Here is an 18,604-nt window from a genome sequence, read left to right on the forward strand (position 1 = left end):
GCTCCAAGAGAAGCGAGGCCACCACAGTTGCCAAAACAGACCACTTCACCTCAGTCTCCAGGATCTCTGGGGCAAGCAACTGGAGCCGCCTCAGAGCCTGCAGAGCCGCATCTGGTGTATCCTGCCTTTATTACACAGGGTACGGATCCATTGCATTTCTTTAATGCAATGTTAGGCATGTTCGCTAGGGCAGCAAACCCTACTGGTGTGCCTGTTGGCCCCATGGGTCTGCTGGCATATTCCCTGGGAGGCTTGCCACCTACCTCATTTCCCTAAGGCACCTTTTATGCCGATGGCTCCAGGGAGTTGGCCTCTCCCGATGCTGAGATTTTCGACGCTGGTACAATCGCTGGAGGGATGAGTGCCGCTGGATGGATCTTACCCGGCGGCGTCTGGTTCTGAATCAACGCCAACTCGAACTTGGCCGACATAGACTACTGTTCCAGTAGACCTCCCTTCAACGCTGATCCCGAAGTCACCTGCGCCGTGTCTGGTGCCACCGACGCCTCTTCCAAGGATGAGATCTCGGAGAGAGGCACAGAGGTAGATAGAAGAGGAAGAATATCAAGAGGAGAATGAAGAGGCTGAGGAAGGGGAGATTGTTGATCCTGATCTGGATTTTGAAGGTCTGCAGGAGGTTAGTTGCTTGGATACCTCTCCTGAATGGGAGCTCTCATCTCCGAAAGGTCTCCCAAAGAAGGAGGTGACCTCTTATCACGCCGTGATCAGGAAGGCAGCGGACCTGCTGGAATTGCCTCTTCCCAAAGCAGAACTAAAGTCTAACATCTTAACTGAGGTGCTCCATTCTCCTTCCTCTATCTCAGAGACTTTACTACCTTTAACAAGGCTTTGACTGAGCCCATTCTTGATGTATGGCAGAAGCCTAGGACTGCTCCAGCGGTGTCCGGTCTGTGGCATTAATCAGCAGAAAGTTTGGTCGTCCAGGCTTCGTTCTCCTTGAAGCAGTCTGCATGGCATTCCCATCTACACCTGCAGATAGGGAATCGAAACGCATGAAGCAATCTGCAAAAAAAAGTATTCTCGTCCGTCAGTATGGTTCTCAAATCAACAAATGCTATGTGCTTTTAGGACGCTACATCCACGCCCTTATCGATTCTGCCAAGGAGGTGCTTCGAATGCTGAAGAAGGAAGTTCAAGGGCATTTTCTGGAGGTGTTAACGGATGTCCAGGCTACAGCTCGTCAGGTCATACAGTCCGGTATGGAGACTGCTGATTCGGTTGCCAGGGTGATGGGATCATCTGTGGCTAGCAGGAGGCATGCTTGGTTACTGGGTTCAATGTTCACCCCTGATGTCCAAACCACCTCAATCTTCTGGTATTGGGGCAATACTTTTGGCTCTCAGGGCTTTTCTTCCCTCCCTTTGCGGTCAGTCGGTGTGATACATCACAAACAGGGAAGAGCAGGGTTGTATCTTCTTTGCAGAGAGGCTCTGAGACTCTGGTCCTGTGCTCAGGACCATCAGATGTGTGTGATCGCAAATCATCTGGCCAGGGAACTAAATGTGCAAGTGAACTGTCAGTCATCAGTATTCGGCCGATCACCAGTGGAGTCTCCATCCAGAGGTGGGCCTTCACATTTTAAGGATATTGGGGTAGCCTCAGTTGGACCTGTTTGCCACTCACGGGAACGTACACTGCCCGTAATTCTGCAGTCTACAGTATCCGACGCAGGGATCGTTGGGGGGCAAGTTTCTCTACGAGTTTCCTCCCATACTCTTGATTCCTCGAGTTCTGAGGAAGATTCGCCAAGACTGGGACCAAGTCATATTGATCACTCCGGATTGGACGAGATGGTTGTGGTACATAGACCTCCTTTAACTCTCATTGCAACCTCCGCTCCGTCTCCCTCTCCCTCTCAGGGCAGGCCTCCTCTCGTAATCACTGGGGCAGCTTCTACACCCAGACCAACAGAGCCTGCACCTTCATGCCTGGAGATTGAACAGGGCACCCAGATGTGTTGGATTTCATTTTATCGGCCAGGAGACACTCCACCAAATCTGTCTATTCTGGTAGGTGGGTCAAGTTTGTTAAATGGTGAGGCAAGAGATCGACTGATCCTTTACAGGCCCATTTGTCAGATATTCAGAGTTGTTCTCTTTCCCTAGCATAACAAGCTTGTGCAGTAGCTACTGTTAAGGGTTTCTTGTCGGCTTTCCCCTTTTTAGCAGATCAATCATCGTTATTTAAATCTCCCATTGGTATGAGATTCATTAAGGGTCTCACAAATAGGTTTCCTCCCATTCCTTTTATCACGCCTCAGTGGGATTAGAATTTTCTTCTCACTTTCTTGATGGGTTTCCCCTTTGAACCATTGCATAGCTGTCCCTTGAGGTTGCTGGCGTTGAAAACAATATTTTTGGTTGCAATCACTTCTGCCAGGAGGGCGAGTGAGTTGCAAGCTCTTGTCTCCAAGCCTCCATTCACATCATTCCATGTGGAGAAGATTGTTCTTAGGACAAGAGCTGCTTTCCTGCCTAAGGTGGTCACTCCTTTCCATATAGGGCAATCCATCACTTTTCCCGCTTTCTACCCTCCCCCCTCACCCTTCTAAGGAGGAGGAGAGACTTCATCGCCTGGACCCTAAAAGGGCGGTCAGCTTCTACCTGGACAGGACCAAGGACTTCAGGTTGGAATACCAACTCTTCATCGGATATGTGGGCAAGATGAAGGGAAAGGCTGTCCACAAAAGAACCCTGTCCAGGTGGATCACTCTCTGTATCAGGATCTGCTACGCATTGTCAAAGAAGGAGCCTCCTAAATGTATGCAAGCTGATTCTACCAGAGAGGTCTTCTTCTTCGGCTTTAGTTAGAGGTGTCCCTGTAGTAGGCATCTACAAGGCAGCAATTTGGACCTCCCGCCACTCTTTTGTGAAGCACTATTGCTTGGATTCAGAGGTGAGGAGGGACGGCCATTTTGCACATTCTGTGCTGCAGGATTTTTTGGTATAGGCAGGTAAGCACCCTCCGTCGGGAGTGGGACTGCTTGGGGATGCAATTCCGAAGGCGAGGAATTCACAGGCAGATGTATCCATCAGAAGAACAAGTTTGGTAACGCTTTGTCCTGTGGATACAGTATCTGTCTGTGGATTCCTCACTGACCCACCCACCTCCCCATTGCCTGTCTGCTTGTACCGAAAAATAATCAGTGTATTTTTTGTATGATTTATTGTTGGAATCATGTGAAGTTTGGCACTAGGAAATGTCTTGGAAGAGACATTTCCTGTTTTGGCTATGTATGTATACTGTGTAAACTTCAGAAAATGTTGTCGGTTCACCCGGTCGCCTCGGAGGCATGGAAAAAATGGGTGGAACTGATATCAGCATGCGACAAGGTCTTCTTATGGCTCCCATGACGTCATGTGGAGCCGTACCACTGTGGCGTCCTCGTCAAAGTTGGAGAGCTGAGGAGAAATGTTTCTGTGAATTGCAACGCATGGGGGTAATTCATAAGGTGAGGAATCCACAGGCAGATACTGTATCCACCAGAAAAAGCGTTACCCAAGGTAAGTAACTGGTTCATTTGAAAGATCATACAAAAAAAGAGAACTTGGCAGGGCTGGGATTACAACAGTAACACTGGATTATGCTACTACATGTAGCCCTTCAGGTGCCCCTTGTCTAAATTGCTAAACTAAAAATAAAAACATTAAGCTGTGTAATAGTAGAGTAATATTGATCCCTTTGCCCCTTTGAGGTAGCCAAGGAGTACCTATCAGTTTCACATTTTAGCAAACAACTGCCCAAAAAAGTGGTGTACCTTAAATATATGAGATACAGGGAAAATATCACTCTTAAAGTTGTCACTTTGCCAAAAGTTGAGCTCTCAGGAAAAGCAAAACAATATTGAGGAAGGAAATAACATTAGTCAAGCATCAAAATAAAGTCTCTTGAGGGACGCCTGTTGATGGAAGACCTCGGACAACACAAAATTAGGCAAACATACCAAACATTGACTACACACACTCCCACCACTCTAGACAAGACCCGACTGGCCTGGCAAGCAGATGTTCCCGAACTGACGGATGATGATTGGGCTAAGGTGATTGCCACTCCAAGGGGTGCGGCAGTCTCCACATGTTACAGGCTGATCCAATTCAAATATTTATATAGAGTTTATTACACGAGGGTACGACTGTGGCGAATGGGAGTTATTCAATCCCCAGTATGTCTGTGGTGTAGCAGGGAGGACGGGTCCTCCTTCCATACAATATGGACCTGCACGGCCCTACAGCCCTACTGGAATAGAGTTAGGTCATATCTTAATGAGGTGCTGGGGTGGGTGCTCCCACTGGACCCACACCTGTTCTTGATGCATTCTACTGACGACATAGGGGGGAACCGATACAAACAACATCTATTGTTTCTCGCCCTCACTATTGCCAAACGAGACATAGCACAGGGATGGAAGGCATTCTCTCCCCCGACTATAGGCAAATGGAAGACCAAATTAGATAGGTGCATGGGAGCCGAGATTGTGGTGTTTGAGGCTAGGGACTGCCCACGGAAACATCACAAGATATGGTCGCGGTGGGCGACATATCGTGAAATTGACCTGCCCCCTCTGCCTGAAGAGGACATTTGAGTGGCATCCTCTGCTCCGTGGTGTGTGTCCCCTAAGTTCTTATTGCCTGAGCGTGCTATTGTCTCACAGGATTGTGTATTTTGTATCTGCTGAATCATGTGCTGTACTTCAGAGATTGACAACTGTCTGCATATTGTTTAGAATATTATTTTACCTGAATATTCAGCAGGGCTTGTTTATTTTCATGGACATGGTTATTGATGCACATATTTCCCGAATGATCCGTCGTGTTATTGTGGGGTTCTTTCTCGATGTATCGCAAAATGACCAAATACAATTTTTGGTTAAAAAAAAAAGTCTCTTGGATCCGCTTAGAAAAAGACCGCCAAACACAACCGCTCTATGCACCTTCGAGAAGCTCACTATAAATTTATGTATGACTGGTACTTGCACCCCCAGAAACTACATAAAATATTCCCCAAATAAATAAATAAATAAACATGATGGACAGATGCTGGAGGGGGTGTGGGCTTTTGGGAGACTTCCGGCATATCTGGTGGGACTGCCCCGCTATACAACCATTCTGGAAGGAAATCCTCTCACAGATTAAACTGATACTAGGTACTGAAGCGGCTAACGTATGGGGATCGCTTCATCATGTGGCTGTGTTTAGGCGCAGCTAAGATGGCTATTGCAGCGGACTGGAATAAGACAGAGGCCCTGTCCATTACGCAGTGGCACGCTAGACTATGGCGAGCGTTAGCCCTGGAGAGGTTGCAAGACATCACAGAGAATTCAAGAAAGGGGTTTGAGTACATCTAGGCACCGCTAGTGACATATCTTTCAGAGGTTCTGCCCTTATTCACATGCAGCCCAAGACTGCAAGCACTTCACCTTTTTTACATCTAACTGAAGAGATGAACGCTTCAGGCATGCATAAGGCAAGAGCGGTACGACCCCGGCCCTCATCCATGGGACCACCCCACCATGGAACCCATTTTTTAACTTAATCACCATGATGCACTTGATCGGTACACACTTAGGTTTTCTGTTCCTTTTTCTTTTTCTGTTTAGAAGCCGTTTGGCTTTAATTTTTTCCTATTCTTAACTGACCCAGCTTAGGGTCTAAAGTTGGGATACGACGAACTAGTACACCCGAGCAGGGGTCCAACACCACGGCAAATTGCTAAGTGACTTTATACACGATATTAAAGGTGTAGGAGGAGACACAATAGCATACACTCCTATGGGGCCCGAGTCCTTGTTAACAAGATGTGTGTACCTAGAAGCAATCTGTAACTCGTGGCCTGTATGCTGTACTTGTTACGTCTACCATGTTCTTCTTTATATGGGTACAAACTTAATAAAATGATTTTGAAACAAAATAAAGTCTCTGACGTGTTCTATTTGCAAATTCACACACTTGTCGAACAGTACTATTTAAGTAGGTCTTATATGGGCTGGTAATGGAATAGTGCTCAAAAAATCAATTAAAAACAATCAATCTTACCTTAATGGGAAAGTACTCAGAAAGTGGCTTATCAAAGCCACCTGGCATGCTGCAGTATTCTGTTGGGTAGATAAGGGTAGTGGATCGAAGGACATGATGCAGTAAGTTGCAGGCCAGGATGTAGCCTTGCTTGCAGGTGAAATGAAGAGTTCGACTCAAAATCTGAACAAGTTGTTCCCTATAGGGCAACAACTTCTCTCCATCAACTCGTGTGATCTAGTTGGCAAAGAAAGAAGCAAAAACATGAACAATTTAATTTCATTAAAATACAGAAATACAATTAAGATTCACTGGTAATAAGCAGGGGGTTCAAACTATATCTATAATAAAATATACTCTAAAAGCAGTTTGAAACAATTCGCATGATAGCCTAGTTTTGTGTGACCATACAATATGTGGCTTCAATGAATGACACCCAGCTCATTCTCTCACTGTCAGACGACTCTTCCGCCATCAGAGCCAGCTTCCACAAATGTATGAGGAACGTCTCAGACTGGATGAAGAACAATTGTCTCAAACTCAACAAGGACAAGACGGTATCCTCATCTTTGGTAACATCACCTCGCCATGGAACGACGCCTGGTGGCCTTCTGAACTAGGCCTGTTCCCCGCCCTGACACCTCAGGCGGCCCGCAAACTCAGAATCATATTGGACAGCAAGTTATCTATGCAGAAACAGGTAAACGCAGTCTCATCCGCATGCTCATGCTCAGAAAGAATTTTAGATGGCTCTCAATCAACGCCAGAAGGACCGTCACTCAAGCCCTTGTCACCAGCAGGCTGGAGTAAGGGAGCACCTTCTTCCTTGGAATCACCACACGCCTCCTGAGGAGATTACAGACTATATAAAGCTCAGCGGCTAGACTCAAACTCCCAAGATGGACCCACATCACTCCACACCTCAAGAAGCTACATTGGCTCCCGATCTAGAAGAGGTGCCAGTTTAAGATGTTGGTCCACTCTTACAAAGCCCTATACAGTGTAGGACCAGCATACATCAACAAACGAATGACATTCCACCAACTGACAAGACACCTGCGATCCGCCTCCCTCTTCCTCATAGACACCCCCGGTTCTGCTGAGCCAACAGCGGTAGATGCTCCTACTCTCACCTGATGGCCAAAGCCAGGAACTACCTTCCCCTGCACCTTAGGACCTCCTCATTACTACGTAAATCCAGTGAAGGACTCAACCCTGGCAGTTCAAAGGAACTACGAGCACTATGAAGCAGCAAGTAACTTCAACGCCTTCAGACCATCACAGGTGATTTGCCGCACTTTATAAATCTTGATTGATTAAACAGAAAAGATTTAAAATACACAACTACTTAAATAGGTAACATATATTAAGAATCACTGTTTATATCCAGGATTATAGAAGAATAAATAATTCTGGCTTTTAAGTTAAGTCAACACAGGACAAAGAGGGTGTGAAAGAAAATACTTAAATTTGGGCAAACAAAAATAATGATCAACTCCTTCCTCCTCAAAGAAGGATACCACGACTCTATGTGTAAACAAATTAAGAAATATACCTTTGGTAATGCTATTTCTTGTGAATGTATCTTCCTGCACATTATGAATATCATCCAAGTACCAGACCGTATTCACAAATATTTTCCCAAAGCAATACTTCTCCAACATCACCAGGCACCATCAGCCACGAAGTCGTCCACCCGGGATGTAATGACATTGGAATACATAAGATGCTGACATCAGGTCCGGATACTTTTTCAGCACTTCACTGAGGCATAGAGAGAAGTACCAATAGAGCATTTTGTTTACGACAATCACAGTCCTTGAAACCTTTGCCTTCGTGAAGATAGTACAAATGTCACCCAAAGGATCTTTGTCTGCCAATGAATAACAAATCTTAATGCAAAGGGTAAATCAAGGCACTTGTGTACTGTTTTGCTCCAGTGAAGTCCCCAAATGGCTGATAATCCAGTCTGCCCTATTGTGTGCAGTCGATGTAATAAAACACCACACACTTCCTTGATGAAGTGAGAAAGAGGGAAGAAGAATGAGCGAGTGTTCAACTGGCCTACATGAAAGGCAGTACAAATTTTCAGTTAAATACTGGGGAATGTGTGACCCATCAGTTGATCTTGGTAGAACACAGTGAAAAGTGTTCAGCATCAACAGTATAACTCTTCATGGGCTTGAAAGAGGAAGCTATGAGTAACATTAACATTAAATTAAAATCTCACTGTAGAACAACGAATGGAGTGTGAGGAAACAACGTAAACCTATAAAGCAACAAACCGAATGGTCACTTAAATAGGAAAGACTGATCGGGGAGAATTTTGAAGGCAGAGAAGGCATGCAAATAGTCCTTAACTATGCAACTAAGCCCTTCTGGGTAAGAGATAGATAAAACTCCAGTAGGCCAGAATTGAAAGTGGCTCAAGCTTTCAGACTCACACTACTCCACAGACATTCCAGTGGCCCATATAAATCGATTTCAGGTTTCAAAGCAGTAAAGATTACATCAGCCACCTAACTGGCACCACTCAATCTCCATGCATGCAGCTACAGCTTTTGATTATTTGCATGAAGGACCTGAATTCCCTGCTTGAGAGCGGGTCCACGGTATGTGGGAGAAAAAACAGGGGGCCAAGTGCTGAGTTCAGATCAGCCTACTAAATTCTCCTTCCCAGTGTGGGGGAACCAGAATCATCTGTACCAAATCATCTTACATCTTCTGAAGGACCCTCAAGAGAATCCTGATAAGCTGGAATGCATAGAGCAGGCACCATGATTAGCTGAATCTGAAGGCATTCACCAAGGAACTATCTGGAATGGAACCAAGGACACTTTTTGTTCAGGATCATGATGAAAAGGTCAATGGATAGATAACCGAATCTGGAGAAGATCCCGTCCGTCACATTTGGGATGAAGTTTCCATTTGTGGTTGTCTAAGGAAAGTCAGTTGAGAACATCTGCCCTCACAAGGGTGCTCACGAAGTGGGCCACAACTGGGAAGATGTCTTGTTTCAGATCTTTCCATCACAGCCATATCACCAGCCAAATAGGGGACCAAACCTCCACACTATCTGTTGGTATGACGAAAGGTGGTTGTGTGTCCCAACAGAACTTGAATGGCACTCTCTGAGATGGAAGGAGAGGAAGGCCACAGAACAAGGCGACCTGCCCAAAGCTCCAGCACATTGACCTGTAGGCTGTTGTGATGCAGACCGCAGGCCCCTCCATGAGATGTCGCCCAGATGAGCACAACAAATAAGCACAACAGCATTACATTAACCTGCATATGATTTGGGCCAGACCTACTTTACTTTCTAAATAACTCCAACAGTTGTTTCCTCAGCCTCCAATACAAGGAGGAGCATTCAAATCGGATCTACGGTGGTTACAGTGAGGATGTTTATGGCCAGGCATTAGTTACCCACATGTTTACATTAAGTTAGTACATTTTGCCAACACAACACAATTATACAATCAGCCAATATGACCCACTAGCTGCTTTCATTGCAGTTGCTGCAGTCCCACTATCTTTCCATCCAAAAGAATGAATCCATCCACCTACTTTCGTTTTCAAGAGGCACAGTACAAGCAGGAGATGTTGAATTATATTTCCCTTCTGCACAGATTTGGTCTCGTCTGTGAGCTTGTATTTCTGGAGCAGGTAAAAACGAACTGAACTGTCACTGGCTTGGTCAGTTTTGCAGCAGTGTTTGGCTGCACCCTGTCTGGTAGCATTTACCGACTTTTCTCACTTTTTTCCTGGGATTGAGAAATTGTTTATTCCTAATCATATACGAAAAGATTATTGACTTTTCAGAACAGCATTGGCTTAGTTTTTAAAGGAAACCATCAGAAACGGCCATTACAGCCTGCAGATAGGTTTCCGTATTTAGCTCTACCCTCACAACATAGGCAATCCGATTACCTAAGTGATGTGAGAGTCCGTGAATGGATGGGACTATTCCTTGCTTATGACTATTAATGACGATCACTTGGATACGCCGGTTTATTTCTGGGGGTCGGCCACCAAAAGGTTTTTGTTTTCAGCAATAACATTGTTCCGTCTATGAAATGTAGATGCTTGTTACACATAAAGCCTTCTGCATGAAGGATTTGTCTTAGCCTGGCATGCAGTATATATCTTCTTCAATAAAGGTTGTGAGTCAGTTGACTAAGGTTCTCATCACAAGAGTGCTGGCATTGTTTGGGATGGATACTGGCGATTACAACTTTTCTCCACGGAAAGGGGAAGCATCTAAATGTAGAGCTGTATTGAATGAAGAAATAGCAGAAAGGTATAGTCAGTGCTCCAGGCAGTGACAATAGACACAAACGGGAATTCCCAGGGCCAACACTAGGCCCTGGGAATTCCCGTTTGTGGCCAGTATCACTGCCTGGAGCACGGACCATACCTTTCAACTATTTCTTCATTCAATACAGCTCTATGTTTAGAGGCCATATCCGGCTCTTTTTACTTGCCACACTGCGCCCGGCTGCATTGTTCGGGAGCGCGACCTTGCTTAAATCTCTTAACTTAAGGAAACACGCCTTTACTTAGACGTAAGGCCGGACCAGGCCTTTTGTACATTCTACACTACGCCCAATGTACCTCATTGGAGCGCGATCTATGTGTAGCCAGACTCCAGTTTCATGAGGGTACTCGCCCTTTTGAGCCCTGAAGAAGTTGTCCATGTGAGAAAGAAACGCGTTGGCTGAGTTTAATGCTTCTATATCGTGAGAAAATTAGCGATTGAAAATAAAGACTTTCTTTTAAAATCCGGTACCAATCTCTGGACTTCATTACCTGGTGCACGCCCAGCCCTTGCTTCACAAGACAATCCTGATTACTGCCACAATTTATTGGCTAAATCATAAATAATGTGATAGATGCAGACAATTTCTGAATTAGTGGCCACCCAGGGTGCAATGTTTGCTATAGTCAAATAGTTATAACAAAGAGGTCTGCAATCAAGCCCTCCCATAGTTTACGATATTCAAGTTTACCAGTACAATTATGGGATTGTAAGGGGAGGGCGCACATATACGCACATATATATATATACACATATACACACACACATATGTGTATATATATATATATATACATATATATATATAGTGGGGTATCCTTTGTAGTAAGAATTGTTCCTTTTGCTCTTTTTCACATGGGAATGTATAATGTATCCCCAGATTTTGTAGAAAATTGATGGTTTTGGTGCTTTTTGTATAAACAATTACAATTTCTGTGGCAATGACTGCAATTTGAGAGTCCATGAGCTTTAGAGGAGAATGGAAGCCAGAAAGTGTATAATTTTTTACTGGTTGCATTTTAATGTCCTACCCATTCCTTCCCTTTAAGAAAAATAAAATTAGTAAGTGGTACATTTTAAGAAAGGTCGAATAGTTGATCGTGTGCAAATGTCATTGCTCAGGGCAAGAGGGTATTGGATACTTAAAATACATTACATATTCTCTGTTCTGTTTTCTTGACTTATTGTTTTTATGGATACTTTTTATCCAGACATCATCATGATGGTATTTTAAACTAGTCCTTTAATTTTGAACTATGAATAGAATACTTCTGAGTCATGTATGAGTACGAAAAACTCAGACTAAAAGCAAATGTTTAGGAAAAAGTTCTTTCTTTACTGTGAAAATCTACAATGCACTTACCTCTGAGACAAGCTGAAGATTCCAAAGTAATTCCTTATCTAATTCTTCTTCCTGTAACACATCTTCATCTATCAAGGAGGAAAACACAGACTTTAGTCAGTAATACTTTTTAAACAAAAGGTTCAAAATCCAAGTACACTATATAATTCAAACTTTTACACCAGATTTCCCCAAAACATTGATGAGACATAGCAATACACCTAAACAAAAGCACCTACATTCAATTTTAAAAACCATTAAAACACTCATTTTTTAAATACTGTTTACTGTTGATTAAAGTTAAAAAAAAGTTCAATAGCAAAATCAGTTTTCACAACATACCTAATAAATGAAGTCCTTATTTAGAGTGAACGAGGACTATACTAACATTAAATAACTTGAGGATTTTACAATAAGGCTTACGCACAAGTTATTAGAATAAATAGATGTAACATTCTTTGCCACTACATGTTAAGAAGAAAAGAAAAGGGGCACCTTATAATGTGACTATCAATATGAAATCAATAAGAATTGTTGAAGAGCAACTATTAAATACAATACTGCAGGCAATTAGTTCAGGTCAGTTATATATGGCTAAGAACATACTACAAGCCTTCTGAAAAAACATCATTGCCATTCTTGATTAAAAAAGTACACTGTTCTATTGTTACTAGCATTACTATACCATGAATACAATTAACAATCTTAAAAGAGTTTAAGGGGCGTGGCCAAGATGGCGGCGTGGTAGGGCGCAGATTTTTCTCCCTCCGACGCTGCCGCTCATTTTGATCTATCGCCTGTTCCCAGGGCCATCGATTTGGCAAGACAAGTCAGCAGAGGGACTTGGAGATCTTTTGTGGAGAGAAGCGCTGTCGAACTCGTGGAACAACGACGCTTCCGAACCTCCGTGAGAGTGCGGCCTATACGGATCCGCCTGCTGCCTGGGAGGCGGTTCGGCCCTCGCCGGGTCATGGTGCAAAGGCGGAGTGAGTGCCCCACTCCATGAGAGGAGGACCTTGTAGCATACCAGGAGAGGACATTGATGTTCGGCTGCCCGACGGAGGTGGGAGCGCCTGACAGAGACGGGACAGTGAACGCCAAGTGAGGCCCGTGTCAGCAGCACCGAGGAGCGCCGTCGCCCGGAGGCGCGGCTGGACTGAACTTGGCCTCGGGGCTGCCGCAAGTCATTTATCTGCTTGCTCTTTGTGGGCGCTGGGGGTATTCCGGGTGGCGCGAGGTCCGGGTGGCGGCCCGGTGGCTTGCGCCCTTCAGCTGGCGGCCCTAGCTGGGTGAAGTGGAGGATGGGGAGCACGAGAGGGAGGCCAGGCCTGGATTGGGCCTAAGTGGTCCGCAGATCGGTGGACAATGCACAACTGGAGCACGGCCTTGACAGTAGCTGACCTCCGGAGCGCTGCCCGGTATGTAATTAATCACCAGCGTGTCGGAGAGGTGCAGCATCAAGGGCACAGCGCTTTCGATCCGGCCTACGGAGTGTTTGCTGTAATGGTGCAGGCGGGAGAGAAGAGCGGCAGACACCTGGCTGAGCGGGCGGTGAGCTGCCAATTCAGCCGCGTGTGCTCCCATCAACCAGACAGCGGAGGGAGTGGGCCTGGTGTGAGACCTTATTGGTCCGCGGACGGTGCGGCGAAGGCAACGGGCCTAGACTGGGTCTAAGTGGTCCGCAGATAGGAGGACGGGGTGCAACTCGAATGTGGCCCGGCCAGTAATCAGATTTCGTGGATCCGGAGCATAGCGCCAGGGGAACAGCGCAATCAACTTTGTCCTTGGTGCGTTTGATTGGGCGGTGCCGGCAGGACTGCCTGCAGGGAGAGAGGCATGGAAGACACTTCAGCAGTGGGTCGAGCAGACGGAGAGTGGCCATCGGATGAGAGGTTGAACGAGCGGACCTGGTGTGAGGCCTTATCGGTCCGCAGTTCGGCGGATGGTCTGTTTTGGAGAGGTATCGTACAGAGGGGCGCATGGCACTCCAGCGACAGAAAGGTTTGCATAGCCAATGCAGTCTGCACCTGCATTAGTACCTAGTGTGGCAGCTAGGACCCATTGTGCTCGCGACAGGAGGCACACGACATGGCAGCTGCAGGCGCTCGGAAGGAGAAGTCGCTAAAGGAGCTCCTCCTAAAATAGCCCGGGCAATCCGCGACCCAAGGTGAGAAGGGGGCCAGCACAATGGAGGGCGACGAGTCCCCAGTGACCAAAGCATTTATGGTGGAGCTCTTCAAGACCATAAAGGATGATATTCAGGAACTTTGGTCGCAACTGGCTTCAGACTTGAAAGAGGTACGTCGTGATGTGGATGAAATCGGGGAGAGGGTGGCGACCCTCGAGGAGCACAACATTAGCAGGGATGAAGAGCTCCATCATTGACAGCAAGACACGCTACGCCTCAGAGATCAGAACATCGATCTCCAGGTTCACGCAGAAGACCTGGAGAACCGTTCCAGGCGGAACAATGTGAGAATCAGGGCTGTTCCACGGAAGGAGGAAGGGGACGATCTCAGGGCATATGTCAGTGCACTATTCCAGCAAATCTTCGGGGAAGAGGAGGTATTGGACATTCAAATGGACCGGGTCCATCGTGTGGGCCTCCCACGAGGTAACAAAGCGCCTCCACCTGATATACTAGTGTGTGTGCACGATTTTCAATTGAAAAAACTCATTATTCGGAAATCGCAGGAGGCCCAACCCATACACTTTCGCGGACACCAACCAGCCATATTCCAGGATTTGGCAGCCTCCACACTCATCAAGAGAAGGGCATTCAAAACTGTGACCATTCACCTGCATGAGAACAATGTTCCTTACTCGTGGGGCCACCCATTCCGCCTTATATTCAAACATCAGGGCAACCTGCTGCAAATCAGATCACTGGAGGAAGCACTGGAGATCCTTGGTCTCGAAAATACCACATCAACAGACGGCCCTGAACGACCTGGCACCAAGCGTGCATGCCGCGCCTCAGGATGGCAGCGAGTGGGCAGGCCGTCACCAGTCAAGAAACCCAACCAGGCCACGAGGGATAGAGAAAGAGAGGCGATGCTTTCCACCATATCGCAAACATCAGAGCGCCCTGCCACCCCGTGAAGTATGCAGCTGATTGCCCTGGGGTAGGCTCACAGAGGGGCGTCGGGGGGATGGAAGTGAGTGTCCGGTTCATCTTCCTGACGGTTCGTCTGTGTCGAGGTGGACACTTGTCGAACCCTCCACGGGCTGGACAGTAGTCTCAGCCACGATCCCCTGGACTTTATCTTCTGTGACAAACTTTGGTCATGTTCTTCTTGTGAATTATTTTCTTCTAAGTGTTTTATTGTTTCCTTTTTGAGGGGGATGCAGTTAATTCGGGTTGCAGTTGGGGATCTCCGCACCAGTTCACGCGACAGGGCGATGTGTTGAGGGGCGAGTCAAGGTCTATGTTGGGGATCACATGATGGTCAGACGAGAAGCTAACACCTTTCATTGCATATCTTTTGGTTAATACATGGGTAGGGATCTTAAAGTAGTGACCCTGAATGTTTGTGGGCTAAATAACCCTGTAAAACACACTGCAGTGCTTTCAGACCTTGAAAATGCTGATAGTGACATTTGCCTACTCCAGGAGACGCATCTGCTCTCCAAAGATAATACGTGAATGAGTGATTACCGCAACAGATTTGGTCCGCTGGGCCGACCAAGAAAAATAGGGTGGCAATCTCACTGGGATGTTGCCCGTGCAAGGTAATATCGACTGTGGCAGAAATAAAGGGGGGGCTGTTGGTATAAGGGTACAAAGGGGGAGACACACCTTACTATTGGGTTACTATTCGCCACAAATGAGAAACAGGAACCCTTCCTTCTCTCAGCCTTGGCGGAGGTTCTCTCTTCCCCGGATGCCGCGATTCTGGTTGGGGGAGATTTGAATCTCGTGATGGATGCAGGGCTGGGCAGGTTGGGGCAGGAGACGCACCAAGCTGGGGATCTCTCATCGACAGGGAGGGGATGGCTGGATGATAGTGGATTGCATTATGTGGGGCTGGTTCAGCACCCCACTGAGCGTGACTATACATATTACTCTGCCTCGCATAAAACGAATGCGCGGCTCGACCACTTTCTGGCCTCTACTTCACTCATGTCTAGCCTTCATTTTGCCGCAATTACGCCCAGCTCTCTTTCTGATCACTCCCTAATTTCCGTCCTTTTGCCTGTGCAGCATACATGAGCATTCCCTCCTAGATGGCGGCTTAGAGAGAATTTGTTGCACCCCGAGGATGTGGTTACGCGCATGTGAGACACTACAGTACATTATTTCACAATGTAGGGTCCACTTCACTGTCAGCGGTATGGGAGGCCCAGAAGCTGGTGGCGCAAGGGGAGTTCATAGTTATTGCGGCAACTTATAACACCATACGCAGAGAAAAACGCTCTGAGTTAGAGAGGGAAGTAGGAGAGCTAGAGGCGATCCATTGGTGCACGGGGGCTCCGAGAGTGTGGCGGGAGCTAGAGAACCGCAGGCGTATGCTGAAGCACTTAGATCTGGACAGAGCAGAACATGCCCTCCTATGGCTGCAACACAAATTTTACCTTAGCAGTGATAAGTGCGGGAAGATGTTGGCCCATAGGTTGCGGGCTAAGACGCAGACGTCCTGAATTCATGCGGTGCGGGATCATTCCGGTGTAGAACAGTCTTCCGACGAGCAGATTGTTGACGCCTTCCGCAGTTTTTATAAACTTCTTTATACAGAGCAAGACCCGTCACCGCAAGACCCAAACGCATATCTGCGAACCTGTGGGATAACACCTCTTCCCAGAGCTGTGACAGAGGAACTTGACTCCGCATCGAGGAAGTGATCTTGGCCATCTCTAGATTGAAATTGGCCAAATCACCTGGTCCGGATGGATTCCCGGCCTAATTTTATAAAACGTTTTATGCGGAGCTGGCTCCCTTTTTAACCAGACTGTTTAATTCCTTTCTTCAAACAGGGGTAGTGACTCCTTCTATGTCTGAAGCGGCGATCTCTGTTATTTTGAAATCTGGTAAAGACTTCCTGGTATGCGGGTCTGTCATGGGGCCTCTGGTGACGTCGGTGGACGGGGCGGGGACTTTAACGGCTGTTCCTTTCCGCCCCGTCCTCAGGATCCCTGCGGCCCCTTTAATGCAGCTGTGGATATCTCAAGCAGAGGCGGAATCAGCTCTCCTGACGTCATGTGCGTCCGACCAACCAGTGTCGGAAAGGGCGGATAAGGAAGCCCGGCCAGAACCGCACGGGGTGAAAGCCGCAGAAGGAAGACGGGAAGAAACGCCGGAGACGAGCATCCAGGAGAAGAAGCAAACGAGAAACCAGGAGGAGAAGCAGCCGAGCGGACCAGGATAACGGGTACGCCTGGAGGCCACCGACACCACGAGTCGCCCTGCCGCACTTCTGGAGAAGTGTGGCTGGACAAGGTACGGGCCGTTTAAAGGGATTCTTCTCCTCACAGGGCGGGAAAGGGTAGGGGAGGTTTGAGGGAGGTCCCGGGACCGTGAAAACGTCTGTGTGTGTGCCTCACCCCTGAACACACTCGCGCCGTCACGCTAACGCGCTGATTGAACACAGCATGTTCTTGGTGTAGGGCCCTGGTGACTCCTCACTCCCCTTTCCCCCTTCATTCAGTCGAGTAACCCTCAAAACGTATCAGTAATCCCCGGATTGTTTTGTTCTTTCTTTTCATGACATTGCTGGCCGGAACCGAGCCACAGGACTGACCGGAAACGAAATTCTGAAGTCAGGAAGAACTTGAAGACCCCGACAGTTTCTTTTCTTTTTTTATCTTCGCCAAACAAATAACAGAGCTGAATATAGAACTCTTTACCTTGTTTCTTTACTTTTGGGAAATAAACATCTATCCCGCAAAAATACCCGACTGGTTACCCATTTTTACTACTTCAAACCAGCCCTCGCATCCCCCTCCTCACAGGGTCCTACATACCTTTTTCGCTTCTCAACATTGATGCGAAGCTCTTTGCGGGAATTTTAGCGGCGCCCCTCAACCCCCTTCTGGCTGACATTATAGACCCAGATCAATCAGGTTTTATCCCCTCCAGGCAAGGGGGAGAAATTGCCAAAAGACTGTTACACCTCATCGATAGCATACAGGAGTCGCAAAAAAGGCCTTTCTCTTATCAATAGACGCAGAAAAGGCCTTCGATCGCGTAGGTTGAGGCTATTTATTCGCAGGTCTGTGCAGCTATGGGCTCGGCGATAACTTCCTGAAATGGATCAGGTGCATATATTGTGCATCCAAGGCGTTTGTGGGGGTTAATGGGTGCAGGTCAGCATTTTTTTCCATCGCCCGGAGGACACGACAGGGTTGCCCCCTGTTCCTGCTGTTTTTTGCGCTCTATATGGAGCCTTTCGCTCAACGGATCCGAGCTAACCATGGTGTCGTTGGTCTTAAATTAGGGGCAGACGTCTATAAAATCAGTTGGTATGCAGACAATGTGATTCTCTCTCTTACACGGCCTCATACGACCCTACCCACTTTGCTCGACGAACTCGCTGCCTTCGGGGAAGTCTCAGGTTTTAAAGTAAACTCAGGAAAATCACTGATCCTGAACCTCTTAATTGCCCCTGATGATGTGGAGGCCCTGCAAAGGGATTTCACATTCCATTGGACGCACACAGACATAACATATCTGGGGTTTAAGGTGACTCCGACCATCGCTAAGAAGATCTTGCTAAATTATGCCCTGTTGCTGGAACACACGACCAAGGCGCTGGACGCCTGGCCGCGTCTTTGGCTGTCATGGTTCGGGAGGATAGCAGCGGTAAAAATGACGGTCCTCCCGCGTATCCTGTATATTTTCCAGATGCTACTGATGGCCCCGCCGCCTGGAACGCTCAAGAAACGACAGTCCCTTATTAATAGGTTTCTATGGGAGGG

General features: G+C 47.0%; 1 protein-coding gene across 2 annotated transcripts in view; it reads right to left on the bottom strand.

The window, feature by feature from the left end:
- Positions 1-18,604, bottom strand: part of PSME4 (proteasome activator subunit 4) — a 1,411,622-nt gene that overhangs the window by 1,031,484 nt on the left and 361,534 nt on the right. For both annotated transcript variants that reach the window (XM_078649478.1, XM_078649477.1), the window contains 2 exons: positions 11,711-11,778; positions 6,054-6,269 (listed from right to left, as the gene is read on the bottom strand). In XM_078649478.1, the coding sequence (XP_078505604.1) occupies positions 6,054-6,269; positions 11,711-11,778 (284 nt within the window). The remainder of the gene's footprint in view (positions 1-6,053; positions 6,270-11,710; positions 11,779-18,604) is intronic.

This window comes from Lissotriton helveticus, chromosome 6, assembly GCF_964261635.1.
Source record: "Lissotriton helveticus chromosome 6, aLisHel1.1, whole genome shotgun sequence".
Taxonomy (NCBI): Eukaryota; Metazoa; Chordata; class Amphibia; order Caudata; family Salamandridae; genus Lissotriton; species Lissotriton helveticus.